The sequence below is a fragment of the Frieseomelitta varia genome, unplaced genomic scaffold (genome assembly GCF_011392965.1).
Source record: "Frieseomelitta varia isolate USP_RPSP 00005682 unplaced genomic scaffold, Fvar_1.2 scaffold_23, whole genome shotgun sequence".
NCBI lineage: Eukaryota > Metazoa > Arthropoda > Insecta > Hymenoptera > Apidae > Frieseomelitta > Frieseomelitta varia.
The window spans coordinates 90,765-116,680 of NW_025109957.1; the positions used below are offsets into that span (position 1 = coordinate 90,765).

Consider the following 25,916-nt stretch of genomic DNA (forward strand, 5'->3'; position numbering starts at 1 on the left):
TCTATTTTCTGATGGATGTAATTAATAAAAATAATTATAATAATTAAAAATTTCAATTTATTATTATGTTCTGTTAAAATGTTTTTTTGTCAATCTGAATTAATTGTAATAAAAATCACATAGTTGAAGAAAGTCATTTTGATAAGCACGCGTCTTCGGGTTTATCAGTGATGTAGTAACATATTCTAAATTTTACATTGACCTCACTGACTCGTGCAGTATCAGAAGTGTAATACAATTTTATTATATTTTAGAATAAGAGACATCTTGCATTATAGTATACACTTTTCTCTTGTCACTTTATTATTGTAAACTGAATGAAATTGGTGAACGCACGATGCTATTTATAGAAAGTCGTTTTATATTTTTTGTGTGATTATATGGTGAAATATCAAGAATATTCAATTATATAAATGTGAATTTATTACGTATCATTATGTCCTCAACTCGTTCTATAAAAGTAAGTAAGAATATGAAGAAAATTTTGAGAAAATATGAATAGATGAATGAATTTTTTATACACATCATAATTAATGTTAGTAAATATAAAATATTGTAATAAAAAGTATTATATTTTTTATAGAACTTAAAAGGCAAAATAATAGCAATTAGAAGAGAAGATCAATCAGTATGGGAAAGAAGAGCTCCTTTAGCACCTACGAATGTTCGTCGATTAATTAGGGCAGGAGTAAAAGTAATTGTGCAACCTAGTAATAGAAGAGCGTACCCTGCACATGCCTATCAAGCTGCAGGTGCTACATTGCAAGAGGATATTAGTTCTGCCTCTATTATTTTTGGTGTGAAGCAAGTACCTGTGGATCAACTTATATCCAATAAAACTTACTGTCTTTTCTCTCATACTATCAAGGCACAAGAAAGTAATATGCCTCTCCTAGATGCCATTCTAGAAAAGAATATACGTTTATTAGATTATGAAAAACTAACAGATGATAATGGACAAAGAGTGGTTGCATTCGGGAAATATGCTGGCGTAGCTGGCATGATAAACATATTACATGGACTTGGATTAAGATTACTTGCACTGGGACATCATACACCATTCATGGTAAAATTTTTTAATAATAGCAAAAGTTTAATAATAATAATAACGATAACTATATTGGAAAATATTTTATGTAATTAAATTTGCAATCTACTAGCTCAATTATACTCTTCAATGTATTTATCTGTTATTATATCTATAGATATATTTATTTATTAATTATGTATACAAAATAACAATTATTGTTTACTAGCATATTGGCCCCGCGCATAATTATAGAGATTCCGCTATGGCACGACAAGCCATACGAGGTGCAGGATATGAGATAGCATTAGGTGCTATGCCAAAGTCAATTGGACCACTAACTTTTATTTTCACTGGTAGTGGTAATGTAAGTCAGGGCGGTCAAGAAGTTTTTCAAGAACTTCCTCACGAATATGTACCACCGGAAATGCTGAGAAAAGTTGCCGAACATGGCGGTGAGCATTACATATGTACATATATATTTCATTTATTACATTTTATACAAAATTTGTTTTCTTCCGATGTAGTGGTTTATAACAAAATGAATTCATATTGTATTAAACAAAATAATATTTTTTATTTTATAATTATCGATTAAGAAAGAAAATAGATTTTGAGAATTAATATATGTATCAGTTATTATTAACTGAATATTCTAATAGTCTAGAAACATTGGATTTGAAGTTTGATTATTCCTTACAGTAGAATTTCATTTGTATAAATGTTAATGAATTAGATTTTATATATACAATTAAAATTAATATAAAGAGCATTTTCTTTGCAATCTATGATGTGATTTTTGGTTTATGTAATAAAAGTTTGCGTTTAAATAAATCTATTTCATCAAGTTTAAGTTACGTTAGGAACAATTTTCGTACTGTCGGAGAAGATATTCGGGTGGTCTGATTTTCGTGAAACATTTCTTGTATATATTGAGAGAAATATTTATTTCTCTTAGCATACATATATTTATAATTAAAATGCTATATATATAGGTATATTTTGTGAATATGTACAGGTACATTTTAGATGATTTATATATGATTTCTAAATATAATTGCATTTAAAATAACAAGCAAAATTTTTAGATACAACGAAGATATATGGATGCGAGGTAAGACGAAGGCATCATCTTGAAAGAAAAGATGGAGGTGGTTTTGATTCTGATGAATGTGACAAGCATCCTGAGAGATATATTTCCACTTTCAGCAAAAAGATTGCACCATACGCATCAGTGATAATAAATGGAATATATTGGGCTGTTGGTTCGCCTAAATTAATAACTATACCAGATGCGAAATATTTGCTAAGACCAGCATATACTCCTTGGTTACCATCAAGTATTGGTGCCCCTACTTTACCTCACCGAATATTAGCTATCTGTGATATATCTGCAGATCCTGGAGGCAGTATTGAGTAAGTTTAAGATTATTTAATATTATGTTATTTATTTAACTAATTTTGTTGTAATATAATAGATGCGCATTACCGTATATAAACAATTGAGCATTTATTGCAATTTCATTAGAAATTTGGTATTTTTGTTACGTTTTGATAATTACGATATTGACGAACGTTTCTCTTCTCTTAACTTTCTGCATTTTAAGTTTCTGATATTTTCTATTGTAGTTGATATTCTTAGCTGATATTTTTTATTATAGTTAGAAACATATTTCAATCGTTCTAAAATTTCAACAATGATCAGAAGTTTTCAATCACTTAATTATTATAATATTATTAATATTATAATATAATATTCTTTTTATCAATATCTATTACATGTATATGTAAAATTAAATTAAAGTTATTTGAATCGTATTTTATATTACAATAATTTAGAAATATCTTATGTGTACTTGCTAATGTATTTTTTTGGGACTATGACATATTTCTCATCAGCCGCCGTAATTCCGCAATTCCGATTCGTGTAAGATTTTCAAAAAAATTAGATGATTAAAGAGTATTAATTTTCAAGTGTTCTAATATTGACTAATTGTAAACATTTTATTTGGGAGTAATCATTATAAATAATTGAAATTTGTTGGTTGCTAATAACCATTGGTCATTATGATTTTTAATAAAAATAGTTTTCAGATAATTAATTAATGAATAGTTCAACGCAGAAAAATTCATTTTATCAAGGATATTAAAAAAATTATATATTATATAATTTAATTTATAGTTTAGAATAATTATGAATAATGTTAATAAATAATGATGATAAGAAGTAATTTAAAAAAATTTCGTTATTGATAAAAGTTATTGGTAATTAAAAATATTTTGATCATTATTATTGCAATTATTATTCGATCAACATTATTCAATAATTCGTGTGTTGTAACTTTTTAAATTTGGATTATAATTGTTATGATTTCTGATCATCTATGTACTATTCCTTCAAGGACAACGCCTAATGTTGATGGATTAGACTTTTTGATCATTTTTATAAGTTTAAATTCTATTACTAATAATAATTAAGTTTAATGATTTTTATAGCTTTAAATAGTAGCAGTAAATGGTCACATGTTAGTTTATAAAATTTAGTACTATTAAAATAACTTTTGATTGTATAAGAATTCAACATGGTGCACAAATGTCCCTGAAGAATCAATTATAATATCATATATTTTAATAAATGCAAATATTTATTCTTTTATATCTTTTTTTATAAATCTTCATAGATTCATGAATGAATGTACAACAATTGACACACCATTTTGTTTATACGATGCTGATCGTAACAAGGATACGAAATCTTTTAAAGGACCTGGGGTATTAGTCTGTTCAATTGATAATATGCCAACTCAGCTACCAAAAGAATCTACAGATTTCTTCGGAAATCTTTTATATCCTTATGCATTGGATATTATTCAGTCGGATGCAAAAGTACCTCTTGAAGAACATAATTTCAGTCCAGCAGTGTATGATGCAATAATAGCATCCAACGGAAAATTAACACCCAATTTTGAATACATTCAAGAATTAAGATTACTAAATCACCGTTGTAAACATACAGCAGATAGTGGTGAAATACGAAGTAAAAAGGTGCAGAAAAATTATATTTTGATACATAAAATAGTTTAGATTAACATAAATTACTTTATTTATTTTCATAGTAATTATTTTATGTCATATATAATTTAATTCTATGAAATAGAATTTTCACAAAATAATGTTATGTAATTTTAATAAAACACTGACTAATATAATTATTTATAATTAGTTATTAAATAATATATTAGTATGCATTGTTTCGTAAATAGGTGGTTGTCCTTGGTGCTGGCCATGTTTCCGCCCCATTGGTTGAATATTTACACAGAAATAGTAATATACACATAACTGTTGCATCTCAACTGAAAGAAGAAGCAGATATATTAGCAAACAATTTTGCCGGTGTGGAATCGGTTCTATTAGATGTAATTGAACGTCCTGACACTTTAAACGATATTGTCAAATCGGCGGATGTAGTAGTTTCATTGTTACCATATTCATTACATCATGTCATCGCAAATGTATGCATACATAATAAAACTCACTTAGTAACAGCAAGTTATACAAATGAAGATGTTAAAGCTTTACATGAAAAGTAAGTGACAATTCAGATAAAAAGTTTACATGACAAGTGACAATTTTAATAAATATCAATAAATATTAACAAAAAATTATTGCAATGTATTTAAAATATCTCATTATATTACTAATAACGATAGTTATAAAAACAATAACATAAATATCAATATTTATATATATTGTGAGTATTAAAATAAATTATATTAATATGTTAACTATTCTTAGGGCTCTTGCAGCGGACGTAACTATACTTAATGAAATAGGATTAGATCCTGGTATTGATCACTTGTTGGCTTTAGAATGTTTTGATAACGTTAAGCAAGCTGGTGGAAAAATTGAATCTTTTATATCGTGGTGTGGCGGCTTACCTGCTCCAGAATGTTCGTCTAATCCTTTACGATATAAATTTAGTTGGTCACCACGAGGAGTGTTATTAAATACCTTAGCATCGGCTAAATTTTATTCTAACAGACAAGTAAGTTCAAATTTCTTTCGTACATTATTACGTATGTACTTAACTTTGTATCTATTTGTGATATAACAAAAAGATTTAATATATAAAATTTGAAAATTGACCGTAATTTACTGAAGTCCGTTGTAGTATATACATCTACAAGTACACATATGAATCTCGATTATCCAAATATAAACCGAGTCTATCTTAGATAATAGAGGAATCTATTTAAATTATATAAATCATGGAATAAAATCATAAAAACATTTTGATCATATAAAATTTTATAAACAACTGTTCCTAAATTTTCTTAATACAAAAAGATTATCTCTTTTCATTTCATACCGTCTTTCTCTGAAATCCACGACACTACGCGATAAAAAATAAAATGGCAGTATATTTTAAAAAATCAAAGCAGCCGTAACGCGATATCGTGATCGACTGGATGATACATATTTTACATATATAAACTTTATCGGACAATACGGAGTCTTAATTAAATTCAGAGGTTCTATTATATCTACAATAAAGAAGATCGCTAGACTTAGCTTATGTCCTAATTGCTTAGGATGTCCTAGCACCTTAGGACTTATGTCTTAATTGTCTTAATCAATTTTATTTTCATTTTACAGATTGTAGAAATACAGCCAGGAGATCTTATGTCTGCCGTTCAAGATTTAGACTTTTTACCCGGTTTTGCATTGGAAGGTTTCCCTAATCGAGACAGTACAATTTATAAAGATTTATACGGACTCAGTAATGTTAATACAGTACTGCGAGGTACATTGAGATTTAAAGGTTTTTGCAACACAATACAAGCTTTACAATTTCTTGGATTAACGGATCCTAATCCACATCCATCCTTGCATCCAAATGGTCCAGATATTACATGGGTATGTAAACATGATATTTATATATAAATTAAATAGAAAAAACTATATTGAGATTTAAATTTAAAAAACAGATAAATTTCAATCAGAATTGCTTTCCGAAATATTTTAGATTGTAATACAGTAAATTGAACAAACGGCTTCAATTTTTAGAAACATAATTCGAAATCAGATTTCGTCCTATATTTCATCATAAATATTTCATTATCACTTATGATGTGATTATAATAATTAATTAATCGATAAACTGAAAATTTCATTATGAGAATGTTAAATTTAATCTGAGGAACATGCATCAATATATCAAATATATTAAAAAGATATATAGTTGCATCTATAATTCTAGGAATAAGTTTTATAATAGTTCATTATTTATTACTTCTTAATCACTAATTAATATCTAAGAATACTTTGAAACATATCAGTAATATACACATACATATGTATTATATGTATGACTTTATTTATTATATTTCTTAAAAATTTACAAGAATTTGATACGAGATTTGACAGACAAAATTTTTTAAACTACATGTATTATCTTTCGCGGTAGTAATTCGATAAATTTTGCAATTTGTTTTTTTTGTGCCTATTTTGATGTCGGACCAATCTTAAATAAATTACCTAAATTTACCTTTTTATTGTTTCAGAGAGTATTAATTTGCAATTTACTTGGTTTGGCGAACGATAATATCTTTTATGAAAATTTGAAAAGAAAGTTGGCAGAAATGCTAAATTCAGAAGAAAGCGTAAAAACAATTGAAGATTTGGGACTTCTTGAAGAAGATTTAGTACTGAAATTAAATACTCCTCTTGATACTCTGACACATTTTTTGTCGAAAAAGCTGTGTTATGATAAAAATGAACGAGATCTGGTAATTTTAAGACACAATATTGGAATACTTTGGCCAGATAACAGAAGAGAAAACAGAGGAATTAATTTAGTGCTGTATGGTGAACCACGAGGCTACTCTGCCATGGCGCGCACTGTTGGGTATCCAACGGCAATTGCAGTTAAAATGATTCTTGATGGTATGGTTCTTGCAAAAATATTCAATCATTTTTGTGAAAATACTATTACTCTCATCACGTAATATTATAATATAATACTACAACATAAATGACGCATGAGCTTACATAAATTCGCATATTCCTGACGAATATGGCCGAATTGTTCATCGGACAAATCTGATGAACTCGTAGTAGGAAATCTGTAAATGTCTGACAAAAAATTAATCTATCATAACATTTCATGTCGGGTACATTGCTTCGCGAACAATTTGCCGGAAGTTTCGCTTGAATTATGTTCGCCGAAAATATGAATATTTCTGCGATCAGCAAGCAGCAAGCTGACTTGCGAATAACGAACTCGAATAAATAGTATTCCTATTTATATTCTGCTCAATCATATGTAGAATACTTTCACGAATATCTCATTCGTTTAAGCGCTTACGATTTTCTGTCACGATATTGGTATATATATATTTTTGTCAATTTAGTCGCATGCTTTCCAGAAAGTACTATAGATTATCATATATTTTTGAATAAATTTTTTTTGATATGTAATGAACGATGAGTCCATACACAACTTTTCACAATACTACTTAAGGTAATGACCTTGACAACATTATCGAAATCAGTGTTGGACTTTTGTTTGGAAATAACTTCGAATTGAGTGAAATAATTATTTTGGAGATTAAATATATTTGGGATTTATAAAATAGCTCGAAAAGATGTTCACACCAAACTAATAGTATTATAATTGTTAAATTTTTAAAGCTATATCCACATATATTTCTTATATTTTCATACTACTCTTTTAAATAAATTTTATAAGGTAATTTAATCCTTTCAAGTTACATTATAATTTTTTTTTTTTTTTGTTAATAGATGAAATTCAACAACGAGGTGTGGTTCTTCCATTTACTCCTGATATTTATCGACCTATACTTAATCGAATAAAAGCTGAAGGAATAGAATTCTTTGAGACATCCACATGGGTTTGACATATTTGTAATATTAACAATATTGTTAACAATAATATTAATAATATAATATTATTAATAATTTTAAATATGATATATTTAAAACAGAAAACTTTTTATTATCGCACTTGTAAGTCAACAATATTATTAATATAAAAAGACAACAATATGATTGTTATATATCATTTGAACAAACTATATTTTGTCATAGTGTTAGTACTATGAGAATAAGATTATATTATTTTATATTATTATCATCTACTATATGTATATTATCCCTTTTTAATTTAATTATTAAGCACTTAAATGATTGTGACAAATGTATATAATGAACTTGTATATAAAACAAAGTAATGTTATTTATATTATTTTGAAAATATAAAATTATTGTTATTATAGATACATACTCTATACTATTGGTCCAACCTGTGGTACGCGACGGACCGGTTGGGGGTATGCAAAAATAATATTGGTGATCAAAAAAAATGAGTTAAAATAAAAACACAAAGGCAAAGTTATAGAATTTCAATTTGAAATGTCAATTAGGTTAATTTAAGTCGTTTAATTATTTAGCTAACATAAATAATCAAACGACTAAAGAAAATTTAAAAAAAATTTTTTTTGAGAGATAGGTAGGAACAGAAGAGACTACTCATAAATGAAAAGCCTAATCAAGGGATATGGGAGAGAAAAAAGATTGGGTGCTCTATACCAATTGAATATGTTAAATAAAAAAACCAAAAAGATAATTTTCTTTATTATTTTGAAAATTAAATAATACAAAATCAAAATAGCTATAAGTTTACTATAAGGACATTTATGTTTATATTTATATTTGTAACTGATTTATGCATTTTTTCTGCTTATTAAGGAAAATGTACGAATAAAATCTCATAAGAAATTTTCTAAGTCATAAAATAAAAAATTATTTTAGATTTTTGAAAAATATATTACACAATATGACTAATTCAAGAAAAATATAATTTGTAATTATGAAATTTTAGAAATAGACATATATATATATATATATATATATATATTCTATGTTTGTGTTATTTATTTATTTTTAATTCTCTCTCAGAATCCTTTTTTATAAAAATAGTTGTTTCTTTCAAAAATTTGTAACTATATATGTAATATACTAGTACAGCCCATAGTTACAATACCTCGTCTATGCCATACCCTTTCAACTACTTATCTGCGACCTACCTAATATAGTTAAAGTATAAAAATTTCAATTAAAAACAATTATTTCTAATATAGCCATACTATTCTCTCTATTTTTTTTTCTTTTTGACATATTTATATGTACATGTATTATTAATAAAATAAGAAATGTAGAATCATAAAAGATCTATCCCGATCTTCTAAATTAAAAATGCGGCTTAATACTTAAAGGTGATATCTTTAAAATCTTATTCCGTAGAGTAAAAATTGTTATGATTACAAGTGAGTGAAGTAATGTGAGTGCAGTTTATGTATATATTTGTATTATATAAGTTATAAAGTGAGAAAATATGTAAAATAAATTTTAAAAAACAAAAAATAAAAATTTGTGGTTTAAAGATACAGAATTTATAAATGACATTTATTAGAAAATGTAATATTGTATAACATAACCTTATTAATATTTCTTGGAAAATAGTCAATTAAATGTTATGATATTATTAATATATTTTATTTAAATTCTTGACATAGTTTATTTTTACTTTTCTTTCAAAGAATCTTTTTTTTTTCTATTACGAAAATGTCAAATGAAATAAAACTAGCTCTCAAAGAAGCTCGAGAGACATTTAAAGAAAACAATTATATAGATGTAATTAAGAAATGTAAAAAAATATTAAAAAAAGATCAAAATAATTATGCCGCACTTATGTTATTGGCGGCTGCAATGAAAGAAATTGATGAATATAAATCACAAGTTCCATTAGTTCTCCAAAGAGGTATACAAATTCAAGCAGACAATCCATTAGCTTGGCATGGTTTAGTAGCCTATTATGAAAAAAATTTGGACAATAATGATTGTTATAATCAACTATTATTAGCTTACTGTAAACTTTTACAGATAGAAAGGTACCTAATTATCATATTTATCATAAATGTTACATATTTGTTAAAGCTTATTCAATAATTTATTTTCAGCGATTCTAAATTTACATATATTTCAAATAAACTCTTAGAATTTTCCTTTCAACTGAAAGATATTGAAACCATAAATCAGTGTATTGAACATTTAAGTGAATTACGAAAAAATTTGGATGATAACAGAGTTAAAATGATTGATAAAGCTCTTGGATGTCTATTATTAGATAATTTTTATAATCTTGATAAATATCAAAATTTATTAAAATGTATCTTCAAATCTGTAATCAATGATCTTGATGCAACTAAACAACGAAATTTTTATAAGAAATATTTAAAAATATTATACGACAAAGATGAATTAAATAATTTAATAAACGAAGCTGTGAACATGCATCAGCAGTTTCCAGAAGACGTGTTACCCTTAGGTAAGTATTAAAAATTATATATTAATTATTTTAATATCTAATTTATAAAAATAATATAGCAGTCTTATAATATATATTATTATATTAATTTTTATAAGATTTTATTAAGAAAAAAAAGAATTGAAAGATTTATGGATATTAATATTTTAAACGATATTTAACATTACAATTTTAAAAAATATTTATTACAACAAACATTTTTTAATTATTATAAAATACATTAATTAGTGAAGTATGGACATTCTATGTAGCTGTTACTTTCTGTGGAGATTCAAATTTTCTCCATTAGATTTTTTTTTCTTTTAGTTTAACTATAAAGTTTGTATTAGCATATATTTATATTCTATTAAAGTTATTAAGTTATCAAGATATTATATTTATACATATAATATGTTATTATATATACTGTTAGATGTATTATTACATAAATTGTTAAAAATTGTGAATTAAATAATTATAGAAATAATTTATATTAGAAATATAATATCTGTTATTATTCTATGTTAGCGATTCTTAATTTTATATTTTTAACATATATTTTTAAGATGTTGGGTTTTTTGAGAGTTTGTCGATTTTTGATATATTTCCAATAGTTTAATAATAAAATAATTCAAATGAAAAATTATCAGTGTTTGAATGTCAATAAATGTCAGAAATAAAAATTGCGAAATTGTTTACTTACTTTTTTAGTAAAAAATCGATCATTTTTATTTGTTTAGTTTTGCACCATGCATGTGCATCTGTTTGGTTTTTTGCAGACGATAAATAATCAAGTTTGTTTGATTAAATATTTCAAAATTAATTTGATTAAATATTTCAAAAAACCGGTGGTTATTGTGTAAAAAAAATTAGAGAGCTGTAAAAAGAGTGATTCATTTAGTATAGGGTCCTTGAAGTGGACATGTTTTGGACGATAAAAGAATATAAGCATTAACGTTAAAATAGAATAAAATGTAAACATTAAAGTTAAAACAGAACAAAGACGGGCGATAGGGAAAGTTACGAATATTATAGCAGTGAAATCTTTAATAATATCAAGAAGCCAAAATTAAATGACTGATGATATCAGAAGCGTTTCGGTACAATGTCTAGATGAAGTTCCACACATGCATTTTTAGCAAGTGTTATCCAACAAAACATTACAATTTCTACCAGTATTCTTAACAGCAAATGAAGAACACTAATATTTCAATTATCATCAAAAAAATCATAAGTAGAATTTTAGTAATGTGATAACAGCCCCGAAGGAGAAGGTCTTACATGTTCGTGTAGAGCGTTGAGCAGAGTACAAAAATGTAAAAATTTGTTTCAGGAAATTATTCGTTAATAAATAATTAAAACTCTTATTTTATGTTATTTTTCATGGAAAATATGAAAGTTAAGAATATTTTTTTAATTAACATTATTTAATATGTTGAAAAGAGCATTGAAGATTTTAAGAGTTTCATTCCATTCCTGTTCACCATTACAGTACATTATAATACAGTTTCTAATTTTCTATTTATTTCATTTACAGAATATATATGTCGTGTTTACTGTGAGCAGAATATCTTGAATAAAGATTTTACTGACGTTGATATAACAAAATTTTATGAATGTCTTTTAAAATTGAACGAAGAATCTGAAACTGCTAAAATTGTTAAAGCATTACATTTAATAAAATCAAATAATTTGACTACAGCCCGAGAAATATTAAAAGATATACTTACATTGAAACCGTCCTCGATATATGGTTGGATGGCATTAAGTGAAATAAGTAGGAGACTCCATTGCTGGGAAGATGCAGAAGTTGCTGCCAAACGAGTATTAGATATAAATGAATGTAAAATAAAAGATAAATTATTATACAAAATGGAATTAACGTTAGTTGAAGCAATGAGTAGAACTAATGATAAAAATAAATGGGAAACTGCTTTTCAGATGTGTAAAGACGTAAGAATCTTTATATAATATTTTTATGTATTATATATTATATACTATGTATTATATTTATATAGCTTTTTTGATTTAAAAAATTATTGATAATAACAAAAATCTTACTTAAAATCCTTCTTTAAACCTGGAGAAATTTTGTAATCTCTTTAAACGGATTACTTTTTATCTTTTACCTCTCAAATAACGCATGTAAATAACGTTTACATGACATTAATTTATTTTAAATATTGTGCCTATTATATAATTTATGCAATAATTTTATACATTTTACATATCTTATATTATCTTTTATCGTCATTTTAAATTATATGTTTAAAAAACTCGATAAATAGTCTTTTCGTATGGCAACGGTACATTGTTGGGACCGAATGGTGGATTATGGTGACTTATAGCAACGAAGGATTTTATTATTATTATTTTTCAGCATTATTTTATTATTTTTTAATGCTTACTTAGCAATAAAAAATATGATAAAATAATAACAATAAAAACTATAGCAGAAAGCGAGCTACGGACTTAACATTCAAAATGACCCAACATTTGATATCTTAAAGTTAATTATATAAAGTTAATTTTAACTTTAAATGAGACAATCATCTCAAATATTTAAATTCTAAGATTTCTGCTTGTATAATAGATAGAAGGGCACATAGGTCATTTTTCATTAGTGTCATAATATAGAGTATGTATATGCATGTCTTCTGCATCATAGAAATATATTGACAATATTTAGTTGGAAAAATTAGAATAACTTGTACAATAAAGTCTTTTTAAACTTTCATCTGTCATTCGTTTTATGTATATAGCTATTTATTTATCTATCTACTTAACTTATTTAATTTAATTTAATTAAAGATACGCCCTTCAACGCAATTGGATCTGATTCGCGCACGTCTGAATATATTGTTAAATCAGTCAGATGTACATATTCTTTTGGACAATTTAGAATTAAATCTCGAAATTAAAACACATGCTAGTATTCTTCGAGCATTGTATTTAAAACAAAACAAACAATACGAGGAAGCTGTGAATATACTGGATTCAGTCTTGGAGGCTCAGTCTTCTGAAGCGTGGTTACTTCTCGGTATAATCTATTGGGAAATGGCAGAATATAATTACAGCTTAATGGCTTTTTTAAATGGAATAAAAGCCGATCGTTTTAATTGGAAGTGTCTAATTTACTTGGGACATTATTACCGTGAACATGGTAACGATATGGAACGTTCTAGAAAATGTTATCAAACTGCATTACAAATCAACCCAAATTCCGAAGAAGCTGGCATTGGTTTAAGTACAGCATATAGGCTTCTTAAAAATCAAGTAAGATAATTTTCTATGAAGTGTATTTATTATTTGTGTATTTAAGTGTATCTATTACTTTTCAATTAATTATGTTAACAAGGTATTATTTATAGGATGCAAATATAAAATTGTTACAAATGCTAACAGTACAAGGCAGCGGTCCTAGATGGGCATGGCTACAACTCGGATTACAATATCTTGATCAAGGAAATGCGGAGCAAGCTATTAAAGCATTCCAACATGTTATTAGAGCTGATTCTAGTGACAGGTAATAATGGTATATATAATACGGAGTTTACGATTATTGGAGTTTATACATGAGAAATAATCTTTTTTTTTTACTTTCACTAAAATATTCATAATGTGAATGCATAAAGAAATGACATTAATTAGTAGCTCGTACTATCTGGAAATCTTTTTATAGATCATTTAGAATTGCAATACCAAAGTTAATTTTGCAACTTTTCATTGTAGAATTAGTTTTCCAATCGGAAAATTAAACACTCAATTAAAAAAATATTATTAATCACATATATTTGATTATGCTAGCATTCGTATAAATTCGAACTGTTCATTCATATTTCAGTATCGGTTCTTTGTGAATTGTAAATCTCATTGGCCAAAGTTTTACGGTTACAATAAAAATGTATGTTCTTTATCGTTGTTTCTTATATTTTTAAATTACTTTAAACAATTTTGTACGTATTTTTTGGAGTTTCATTAAATTTCTCTATTGTCCATTGTGTTTTATTATTCAATTGAATGCACGATGACTTACTTTTAGAGCGATTTAGCAACATTTATTTTACTGTAATGTACAGAAACCTTTTTCTACAGTTATGTTAATAATTGTTATAAATATTTTCAATATTTCATTATAAATGCTTTCAGTGTTATTTTCTTGATTAAAAATTTCCTAAAATATTAATAATACTTTGTTTTTGAATAATACTTTATATTTGAATAAGGAGCAATTTCGTGTTAAAGGAATGTGATGTTCGTAAGTTATTTTAATGGGAAAACGACCATTATTACAAAAGTCATTAGTCTATATTTTTTTGTAGGTGTTTTTTATAAATTTACTTATCCTTAAATGAGTTGAATTTTGAATCAATTGAAGAAGTTGTTAGATTTGCGTCCTCTAATAATTTTCCAATTGTTTCCAACAGCGCTCTGGTATTTTAAAAAATTTTTTAATGTTTTTACATTTGCATTAGAAGTGAAGGTTTTTTAATTTTTACACATTCACAGAAGAACATTTCTAACAAAGTAAAATATAATAAATAATGGTTAATTATTTACTTGACTATGAAATATATTGTCATTGTTTTAAACAACTTTTCTCTATATTCGGCCATAGTTTCTTGAGATATTTACAAAATTATAATTTATAATTATTTTTAAAAAGAAAATTTCGTCTTTTTAAATTTACTTTCAAAAACTTTCGGATTTCTAACGAGATATTCGAGATCGTACACTTAATTCTTTAGAATTTGAAATGTGTTGTCAGGGTTTCTTTTTTTGGATTATACAGATAGATTATTCATTAAGAATCATTTATTTTTGTTATTTATTTTTATCTCAAAATCGATATATAGTCTTTTTGGATTTATCTATTTCTAATACCGATATCCTTTTTTAAAAAGAATGTAAACATATTGAACATTTTATTATAATATCGAATATTTTTATTATGAAATTTTGTAAAATTGATCTTTTTTTACAGCCACTGTTGGGAATCATTAGCGGATGCATATTTTATACGAGGTGCATATACATCAGCATTAAAATCTTATCAACGAGCATTAGAATTATGTCCAAAATCATTATATCCAATGATACAATTAGCAAATATAAAATTGGTTAGTATCATTTTTCTGATTTGACTAAATGTTACAAAATTTTTAACATGTATTTTAAAAATGATGTGATATTAACAAAATGCATAAATTACCGAGAAGCTAAAGCATAAAATTAATATTGTACTTATTATACTTATAAAATAATTTACATACTTATAGAATTAACAAATAATAAATTCTAATTTATTTAAAAATTGAAACTTAAAATTTATACTCACAGTAAAATTCAATATGTAATTCATTAATGTATCTACAAGTCTTTATTAAAATTTTTTAAATACTGCTGTTAAAATACAACTGTTAAATATAGTCAAAATGTTTTGTTTTATATTTTATTGAAATATGCATTTAATTTTTACACATATTATATCTATTAATCTTTTTTAAATTAGTATTATATATAATGTTATATAAAATACTATACAGAATAAAATACAGAATGTAATTGTTTATGATTCTGCATTTTATTATTTTATAGATTATTGGACAGTATAAAGAAGCAAAGAAAGATTTTGAATGTATATTAATAAATGAATCATGCTATATCCCTGCTTTAAAAGGATTGGCTGAAGCTTGTTTAGCACTAGCAAAAAATTGTACTGCCAAACAACTATTGGGTCGTGCTAATGACTATTTGCAACAAGCAATGGATAATTTAACTATAGCCATTAAAGAATGTAAAGATACATCTTGTCTTTGGAAGTTACTTGGTGATGTGTGTTACAGAGTTGCAACACTACCAGAAAAGTACAGTCATTTAAAAATATCATCTATTTTATTTAAACATGAGAGTGTTGAAAATATTATATTGCTTAAACGATTAGACATATTCACATTATCAATAAGGTAAATATATATAATAGATATAATATTATATTGTAATAAATTTTTTATATATTGTTATTACATTATATTGTACAATTATATATAGTATCTGCTTAATCTACTACATTTCTCATCAATATTTGTGGCTATAAAATCTCGGTTTGGAACAGTGGCTATTAGAATATTAAATAAACTTTCTTCGTATTTCTTACTTTCATTTAATGCTTTTCCAGAATCATTTGAAATGAGTAAATCATAAAAAGAAAGACAATGGGTAAAAATCGTACAAATAGAAATACTAATACTAATAATTTTTATTATATTATATTTTATATATTATATAATATTTTTAACGTAATATTAAACACATATTATAAAGATACATTTTAATTATTGCATTAATTTTTGCTGTTTTTCTTCACTCTTTAAGCACCATCCATAGTCAAACAGCGGAAATTAATACAACCACCTAATACTATTATTTATTTGTATCAATAAAGTATTAAAATATTATTTATTAATTATCATATATTGCCAACGTGTTGCTAGATAAAGTCAATAGTATTACTGTGTCTGATTTACACGATAAGTCAATGCAATATATTGTGTCATATATTGTATCTAACTTTATTTTATAATTGTGATCTTGTATTTATAATTTTTTTATTAACAAAATATTAGCCATTTTAACAATTATATAGCATATTAAAAGATATATTATAAGTTTAATTATAAGCAGTAGAATATTAAATTTCGTTACAACATATAAGAAATATATAAGAAATACTTTATAGGTGTTACTGCTGTGCAATATCTCTTTCTCCAAAATCAGCTTCATTATGGCATGATTTGGTTTTATGTTATTTAATGCAACTACAGCATGATCCATCAGTGAATCATAAAAATCTTGCTAGTAAATGTCTAGCTGCTGCAAAATATGCTGTTAAATTATGTCCTTCAACATGGATACATTGGAATCTTTTGGGTGTTATTTGTATGTCGCCATACATAAGGAATTATGCATTAGCACAACATGCTTACATCATGGCAATTGATAAGGAATTAAATAATGCTATAGTATGGTGTAATTTGGGAACATTGTATTTATATATAGGTATTTAAAAATTATAATATGTGCAATAATAACATACATTATATTATATTGCTTTATACAAATTTACAGGAAATTTTTATAAAGCAAATGAGGCTTATTCTCGAGCACAGCGTGCAGATCCAGCCTATATAAATAGTTGGATAGGACAAGCCTCAATTGCCGAAATGATGCAACGAAAAGAAACAATGGATTTATTTAGACATGCAATACAATTAGGATATCATAATCAAGCTGCCGTAGGGTATGCCCATTGGATACTTGATGCGATTTTAAATTCTAGTACCAGAAAGAATACTTTATATTTCGAAAGTGTTTCTATCACATATTCTGCTACTAATGTTATGACGTTGTATGTAGGTAAGTCTATATCATTTCTCACGTATATCTCAATATATTATAAAATGTTAATACATAATCATGCTATTGTAAATCTACAGTCAGTAGAACTACTACTCTACAATCAGTACACAAATATTTTTTTTTAAATGTCTTTATTTCATTATTATTAATTTTATTAACTAATTTTTAATATAATTGTTGTATATTGTATCAATATTTTTTATTTCAGAGAATCGTCCAAATGATTGTTACGCTCGAAATGCATATGGATTATTGTTAGAAAGACAGAAACTTTATAAATCAGCTGCTGAACAATTTGCCGTCGCCGTATGTAATAGTACTAAAAACGAAAAAGATTTAGTTTCTATAAATTTAGCACGTGTACTGATACGACTCAAAAAATATAACGAAGCAATAAAATTATGTCGGACGGTTACAAATGTCAATTATAATTCTCAATGCCATTTAGCGTTAGCTTTATTCAAAGGTAATCACATTTTATATTAATATATTAATATTAATATTAATACTATTAAGGCTATTCGGGTCTTAAAATAAACTTAAACTAAAAGATATTTATTCACTTTGCTTAAAATATATTTCAGACAAAAATTTATTTCATTTTTAGCTGCGCAGTATGAAGAAGCATACGTTACATATGAAACAACTCTGCATTCTTTTGCGGATACTGAAATAGAAAAATCGTATACATTGTGTGCAATGGCGGCAATAGCATATACTTTTCAAAGGGTAGATGATGCAAAAACTTTGCTTTTCCAATGCATGCAATTACAACGTCCAGTTATAACAAGTCTTTTGGCAGCTGCATCGTTAGGAATATTACATGGAGATATTAATTTAACTACATTGGTATTAAACGAATTAAAGTTATATGAAACTCATCCTAAATATGGTCATCACATTCTAAATCTATTTGTATACTTTTATTTAATTGGAAATGATATTAAAAAGGCCATTACTATACTCTCTAAAGCAATTTTTAAGTACCCTGGTAAGTACTATGCATTTTAATATATTATAAGTAAGGGTATATGTTAATGATATAATTGAGCACAAAAGACAGCACGCAATTGTTTTCATTGTATGTATACATAATGTTATGTATGTATATACAGGATTCAGAACATGTGGAAACTATGGCAAATGATAGCTCATTATATATAATACCCGATATGATTTTGTTTTCGATACTTATTATGCGTTGCAACAATTTTTCGGGACTGAATGTTAGTTTACTGTTTTTCTACATGGTTTTAGTGTCATAAGTATTATGAACGAAACAATTAGTATACAAGTTATGTTCAGTAAACTAAAATTACTCTGAATTTTTGACATTTTTTTGGCTAGTTGAATCCTCTTGATCTTATTATTTAAAGTTTATTTTCCATATGTTCTGAATCACCTTAACAAAATCACCCTATATAAAATTGTTATGAAGTTAGATTTGGGTTAGTATTAATTTTATCGTAAGATAATTGACAATAAATATTTCTTTTAATATTAAGAATATTATTATAATACATATAATATAATATAACATCTTAATACTGAAAATTAATAATTTAATAAAATATTATATAATATTTTGACATAAGACATTTTATAATAAATATACACAACTTAAAAATATTTTCTGGTTTGATGTCCAGAGATTAAAATATATTTTAAATGTATTATTCCACTTTGATGTATGCTGTATTGTTTCTATTTTTACTTTTAGGTAATGTGAAATACTGGACACAATTACTTAGAATATTATTGGAAACTGATTTACAGCTATTTAGCAGATGTGCTCAAAAAGTACTGTTCCTCAATAGGAATATTATTACTGAAAATCACGCACATGTTGCATGTGCTTTGTCTTTCAGTTGTTTCATACAAAATACAGGACCAACAAGTATTAGATCTATGCAAAAACTTTTATTCACTTATCCTGCTAACATTGAAAGCTGGGCAATGTTCATTGCAGCATTTTTGTCAAGGTTTGTAAATCTTTTTTTTTATTTTCTTTTTAGATCATTTTTTATATGAAACAATTTTCGATATAACATACCTTCTATAACTTACATATTATACAATTATTATTATTATTATTAATCAATAATAATAATGATATTAATAATAATAATAATAATAATGGTATACTATAATATACTATCCTAATAATAGTATATCGTATACACTAATAATAATACCGAATAACATAATAATAGCATACCGTAAACAATAGTAATAATAATAATAAAAGATCAAGTATTCATCGTAATATTATAAATACTTTAAGTTTTTTAAATTTCATAAAATACTTTATATATTGTGAATAAATAATGTATAATAAATGCAGGAAATAATAAGATGAAGAAACATCAAAACAGAAAATGAATTAAAGAAAACTTAAATAAAAGTTAATTATAAGTTAATATACAGTTAAAGAAGGTGGTACAAATTACTTATTTTACATTGAAAATTTCTAAAGTTTCTGTTTATGACAATTTTATTTATCCTTTTCTAAAATCACACATAGACTAAATATCTATTTTTATATAAATCTTTTTAAAATTAAATAATGCCTCATCAACTATTAATTTTTATGTCGATTATATACTGACGAAAAATAGATTGCTTGTTTCATATTGCATCGCAATTGTGAAAGGAAAACTATCATAATTCTCTCGTATTTTTGATAATATGATATAAATAAAGAAAACATAGTGTTAACATTTAAACTGGACAAATTAAAAATGCTACTTTCTTAATGCTAATTTTAGTTTCTGAATGAATATCTATTAAAATTGTTCACAGATCTACTATTAAAAATTGTAAAGTTGACATCGAGTGGCTTTCAGCATTTATAACTATTGTACAACAAAATTATCAGTCTACAAGTTTGATGACAAAATGGTTGAAGGACAGTAAAATAAAATTAAGACAGTTAAATTAAGTGAAAATTAAATGATATTAAATAAATTAAGTGATTATTTACAGACTAATAAAATATGTAATGTATATATAAATTAATTTATAGACTATTTTATTGTACCATATTTTTAAAAATTGTTTGATTAGAATAATTGCTTGTACATTTTATAATTAACAATTATTGAAATAGCATAACAATATGTTAAATATAATGAAACTAAATTAGTTGCGATGATTTTTGTTTGATTTAATTTTGACTCCACATTTTTGAAATCATAATTTTCACATATCTAGTATTGATATCTCTGATAACGAATTACGTACTATTTTATATTACTATTTTATGTACTATTTATAATACATATATATTATATTTTTTATTATATATCTTTTTTGATATATAATATTATATACTTATTTTATTATTTTTACTGTTAAAATTATACCGCTATAATATAGTCCTTCTTTATCGAATTTTTTTTCTATGAATCTTTTGTTCCCTCGTATTTCGTAGTGAAAAGAACTTTCTAACTGCGAACACATATTTGATGCACTATTTTTTTGCAGAAAATGTTGAATGTTGAAGAAAAATTGAGCACTAACTTTTTCTTTTTCTTTAATCATACATTTATAACTTCTTGGAGTTGCAACTTCAGCTTATGTGTATTCTATGTTTAACATGAATACTTTATAGACATATGACGAGTGCGCAAGAAGAAATATCATACATATCTAGTTGCAAACATTTTCAGAATATAGTATTCAGTGGTCTATGCATGGATACTTTAGCGTGAAATATTTCTAACGGTATCATGCAGAAATAAGTAAGACTGAATAACAGAACGTATAATTTTTTAAATCGAATCAGTCGTTTCATTTAAAATGATGTCTAATAGAAGTATTAATCGCCTAATAGTAATTGGCCTAAGATTAACTGGAATTTGGCCAGATTCATCTTACGAAATTGTTATCCGATGCATTTGGATTGTTATTATGATGTTTGGACAAATACTTCAATATCGATATATAATAAAACAAATTAGTTGTGGTGGAAAGTTGACAAATGTAGTAGATGGCTTGAGCACTGCTTTACCTTATAGTTTATTGTTTTTTAAATTAATTAGCTTTTGGATAAACCGTAGGTAAGTTACATCATTTGATTTTTTATAAAATGACAATTTATTATTTGCAATTGATGTCTATTTTTGCATGATAGTATATATTCAAAGACCCCATAAAACGTTTTAAGTTTTTAAACTCTAAATATTATTAAATATTAATTCCTTTCTACATTCCTTTTTGCAGTTTACGATAGAAAACATAACATTGAACATAATCAAGCTAAATCTTTCTTAAAGAAATTAAATGAAAAAATTATTTTTAAAATTCTTTGTTATTAATTTATATATTTACTATATGCTATATACCAATATTTTGTAGATTATTTAAAAACATGTTAATGGAAATGTCTCAAGATTGGATTAATTTTTCTAAATTCAACATTGATGCCATGATAAACAAAACTAAACTTGCATACCATTATTCAAAGTTAATTATGAGCGTATATGCTATTGCCGTTTTCACATATGCCGGCGTGTTTTTAGAAATTAGTCGTCAGAATCAAGATGATGAATTTAATATAACATCTCGACAATTATTGATAAAAATGGACCTCCCATTTGCATATTATGAAAGTCCATTATATGAATATGTATTTGTTTTACAATTTTTTCAATTATTAAGTAACGCATCTGCTATTGCCATGTTTGATGCTTTGATAATTACATTGGTAAGTCGATTTTGATGTAATACAACAGCACATTTGCTTTATAATTTGTCAACAATCTCTTGCATAAATACAATCATTTATAGTTTATTTATTTAATACATTGTTATTTGAATATTTTAAATACTTTTTATGCAAGTGTTATGTACTATGTTTTTTAGGAAAATTTTAAGTTCAAATGACACAATATATTTATTTAATATCATGTACCATGTCACCATATACTTATTTAATATATTTTGTGTTATCATATACTTATTTAATATATTGTGCGCTTAATAATTCCTATTTTAAACTTATCACATTGATGATAAATGTAATGAAAAATAGAAAATGACAGTCTAAAAATATTCGGTATCGAAAAATTAAGTTATTTTGGTCATTTAGAAGCTATATATTCGAGATTTATGATACGTATTACGATAATATATACTGGACAAATTTTTAAAACTATCAAAATTTCTTAAAAATTAAGCTTTAAACAAGAAAATCTTACACTTTTCAAAAATTTTTAAATTTACTTTTTTGATAAATTTTATTAAAAATTTATTATTTTTAAAAATAATAGATATATATAGCATTTGTAAATATTTAATATATTTTCATTAATAGATTTTGAAGAACAATTGATAAATCATAAAAGACGTTCAAACGAAAAGTTATACGATTATAAAAATAAATTCTCATTCAAAACAATTAAATGTAAAAAGTCTTCACGAAATATATATTTTTAATTTATATACCTTCGAATAAGAGAAAAATTATTAAATTTTTTAATGCAGTGTAATTTTTTTGTAATATTCTATAGTATTATATTAATAGTGAGTATTATTTTTAACAAATCTCACTTAGATATTTCATGTTGGTGGACAAATAGAAATGTTACACGAAGCTCTGGAAAATATTTCTGTCAAAAATCATAAATCTTTGCGAAATGTTGTAAAACCTTTAATTGATCTACATTATCAAATTATTCTTGGTTCAGAAAATATCGAAAATTTATTCTCATATATTGCGTTGATGCAATTATTATGTAATACACTCATCATATGTTGTATAGGATTCTTAATAATAGTTGTAAGTAATATTTACAGATATTATTTTCACATCATTATATATTTCAATTCGAATTATTTTTATATTTCATACTGTTTTCTTTATATTTAATTTTATGATTATAATTTTTATAGTTTATAAATCTTGACACTATTCTAGGCGCTTAATTTACATATGAATATAAAAGAACTTATAAATATTTTATTGTTTTATATTGCTATTACATTGGAAGCATTTGTTTTTTCCTATGCTGGGGAATATCTTAATAATAAAGTTAGTACGTAATTAAAATTTACATGCACATGAGTGAACTATCAATTGAATGTATAGAGTAATTATACGAACGTTCAAGTATTTCACGTGATATAAAATATTTTTATTCTAGAGTTTGTCAATTAGCACTTCAGCTTACGGTTCCTCTTGGTACTTGTTAGATCCTAGAGATAGACGTGTTATGATACTTCTTATGATAAGATCACAAAGACAATTAACAATTACCGCTGGAAAATTTATGGATTTATCTATGGAAACCTTTGCAAAAGTAAGCTTGATATTTGTTACAAATAAATGTGCTTTTAAAGGTATATAAAATAGTATTAATAGTAAATATTGATATCATACATGTGATATCAATATATATGATATACACGCTATTGGCATACACAAGTTTCCAATAATGTAATTAAAAAATATTTCAGACAAAAGTTAGTCAGTTTTGCATCAGCTACAAATTGCAATAGTAAAGATTTTCCTTTCGATAAGTCACGGTCACTTCGATTTCCTTCAATGGTATTATGTATTTTTTATTTGATATAATTGATGTTAAGTAATGGTTAATACTGTGATTTTCAAATAACCGTGAGGGCAAAAATTTGAATTTAATTTAGAAACATTCATATAAGAAATTAAATTTATTACATTATAATGAAACATATAATGAGGAATAGATATTTTTATATACATATGTAAAATATGTTAATGTCAATATTAGTTATTTATGGCAATATAGCTATTTATGCAGTTATAGATTATTTATCGAAATGAAAGAGAATAAAAGCCTTTGATTCTACAATTTGATATTATCATATAACTTTAAAAATACATTAAAAATACAAATATTTTAGTATTTGGTATTTATTTTATTATTTTTATCGTTTTTAGGTTATAAGAACTTCTGCATCATATGTATCGATATTGTATGCAATGTACTGATTAAAAGGAACCCTATCACAAAGAATAAAATGAGTATATATATATATATACAAAATATATGCATATAACAATACAAGAATATATATGAGAATACATATATTAATAATATAAATGGGAACTAGAATGTACACATTTAAAGACGTATTATTTAAATGCACATTATATTATGTAATAAAATTCAAATATTGCAAAATAAAACTTTATAAAATAAATAATTAGTGTCTCTCTATATGAAGAATTACTTATTGCTATTGTAGAATTCCACGAGTACTTCCATTTTCTTTTGAATGTTTATTAAAATTATCAAAGTTTAAAAACTTAATACCAAATGAAGAACATATATCAAAGAGCAGTCATCTTTAAATACTTATATATTTTTCAATATATTGTAATATGTTATATTTCTTGAATCTCTAATAATTATTTTAAGTATCTTAAATTTATCTGTACGGTATCTCAACATGAATTAAACACTCAGAGTTAAATACATATTGTATCAAAGTATTATCTATATACGGATATATTAAATTGTCTTATCCACAATTTATGAGTATTAAGTGGTACTTTTCAACACGTCTTTGTCGCACGCTGTTGCTTTCCTTGTCTACCGCGGCTATATCTCTGTCCTTGTCGCACGCTGTTGCTCTCCTTGTCTAATGACGCTAGACAAGGAAAGCAACAGTATGGGAGGAGGACAACCTCCGATCTATTGAAAAAAAAATTCAACTTTTTGCACACACGTTTTTCCAGGACAAAACGTACATAGAATGAAAGTGGAGAGCCTAATTTTAAGGAGGCATATAAAAAAGTTCGCAAATTATTCCTCTTAATTAGGTTTTTTCCGTAATTAATGCGAACTATCACAAAATGGACATGGTGGTACCATCTAGCGGTAAGTCAGTGGTATTAATTATTTATAAAAATACTTATTTCTGCATTTTACGAGTCAAATGGGTATGAAAAGAAAGCTAAAGGTCTAATTAGGGTAATACAATTCATTTCGCTAAATTAGGTTTTTTCGCAAATGAAAATTTCTCTGTTTTACGGGGTTGTAGCGACCTCTACTTCGAAGAATTTAGATCAACGACATCTATGTTCATTAAATCGTT

The 25,916-nt window shown here is 25.2% G+C and overlaps 3 protein-coding genes across 7 annotated transcripts; all 3 read left to right on the plus strand.

Moving 5' to 3' along the window:
* Window positions 1–99: 99 nt before the first annotated feature.
* On the plus strand, window positions 100–8,038 carry LOC122527656 (alpha-aminoadipic semialdehyde synthase, mitochondrial). 3 transcript variants are annotated; one of them, XM_043652026.1, is made up of 11 exons: window positions 100–460; window positions 584–1,066; window positions 1,257–1,482; window positions 2,116–2,443; window positions 3,709–4,072; window positions 4,291–4,613; window positions 4,823–5,072; window positions 5,684–5,944; window positions 6,592–6,973; window positions 7,832–7,969; window positions 8,004–8,038. In XM_043652026.1, the coding sequence occupies exons 1-10, from the start codon at window positions 437–439 to the stop codon at window positions 7,945–7,947; spliced, it is 2,757 nt and encodes a 918-aa protein (XP_043507961.1). In that variant the 5' UTR covers window positions 100–436; the 3' UTR covers window positions 7,948–7,969; window positions 8,004–8,038. The 3 variants fall into 3 exon arrangements, with proteins under 3 accessions (XP_043507961.1, XP_043507962.1, XP_043507960.1); XM_043652027.1 differs by having other exon boundaries at window positions 7,832–7,963; window positions 8,001–8,038; XM_043652025.1 differs by having other exon boundaries at window positions 7,832–8,038.
* Window positions 8,039–9,631: 1,593 nt separating this feature from the next.
* On the plus strand, window positions 9,632–25,597 carry LOC122527660 (tetratricopeptide repeat protein 37). Of its 2 annotated transcripts, XM_043652031.1 has the most exons (14): window positions 9,632–9,999; window positions 10,069–10,436; window positions 11,953–12,368; window positions 13,227–13,691; window positions 13,787–13,941; window positions 15,400–15,535; window positions 16,014–16,381; window positions 17,155–17,474; window positions 17,544–17,831; window positions 18,043–18,300; window positions 18,442–18,825; window positions 19,555–19,816; window positions 20,637–20,805; window positions 25,587–25,597. In XM_043652031.1, the coding sequence occupies exons 1-13, from the start codon at window positions 9,674–9,676 to the stop codon at window positions 20,773–20,775; spliced, it is 3,885 nt and encodes a 1,294-aa protein (XP_043507966.1). In that variant the 5' UTR covers window positions 9,632–9,673; the 3' UTR covers window positions 20,776–20,805; window positions 25,587–25,597. The 2 variants fall into 2 exon arrangements, with proteins under 2 accessions (XP_043507966.1, XP_043507965.1); XM_043652030.1 differs by lacking the exon at window positions 25,587–25,597 and having other exon boundaries at window positions 20,637–20,844.
* LOC122527661 (odorant receptor 63a-like) lies at window positions 21,198–24,976 on the plus strand. 2 transcript variants are annotated; one of them, XM_043652032.1, is made up of 6 exons: window positions 21,198–21,895; window positions 22,194–22,542; window positions 23,392–23,616; window positions 23,755–23,868; window positions 23,981–24,136; window positions 24,757–24,976. In XM_043652032.1, exons 1-6 carry the CDS (start codon window positions 21,636–21,638, stop codon window positions 24,805–24,807), a joined length of 1,155 nt encoding a protein of 384 aa, XP_043507967.1. In that variant the 5' UTR covers window positions 21,198–21,635; the 3' UTR covers window positions 24,808–24,976. The 2 variants fall into 2 exon arrangements, with proteins under 2 accessions (XP_043507967.1, XP_043507968.1); XM_043652033.1 differs by lacking the exon at window positions 23,755–23,868.
* Window positions 25,598–25,916: the final 319 nt, after the last annotated feature.

Coding starts and splice junctions, on each gene's coding strand:
- LOC122527661 (XM_043652032.1), top strand. CDS start 21,636: ATGATGTCTAATAGAAGTATTAATCGCCTAATAGTAATTGGCCTAAGA. Junction 23,617..23,754: donor TAGGATTCTTAATAATAGTT/GTAAGTAATATT, acceptor ACACTATTCTAG/GCGCTTAATTTACATATGAA. Junction 24,137..24,756: donor CTATGGAAACCTTTGCAAAA/GTAAGCTTGATA, acceptor TATCGTTTTTAG/GTTATAAGAACTTCTGCATC.
- LOC122527660 (XM_043652031.1), top strand. CDS start 9,674: ATGTCAAATGAAATAAAACTAGCTCTCAAAGAAGCTCGAGAGACATTT. Junction 16,382..17,154: donor ATATTCACATTATCAATAAG/GTAAATATATAT, acceptor AATACTTTATAG/GTGTTACTGCTGTGCAATAT. Junction 18,826..19,554: donor AGCAATTTTTAAGTACCCTG/GTAAGTACTATG, acceptor TTTTACTTTTAG/GTAATGTGAAATACTGGACA.
- LOC122527656 (XM_043652025.1), top strand. CDS start 437: ATGTCCTCAACTCGTTCTATAAAA. Junction 1,483..2,115: donor AAAAGTTGCCGAACATGGCG/GTGAGCATTACA, acceptor CAAAATTTTTAG/ATACAACGAAGATATATGGA. Junction 2,444..3,708: donor GATCCTGGAGGCAGTATTGA/GTAAGTTTAAGA, acceptor AAATCTTCATAG/ATTCATGAATGAATGTACAA.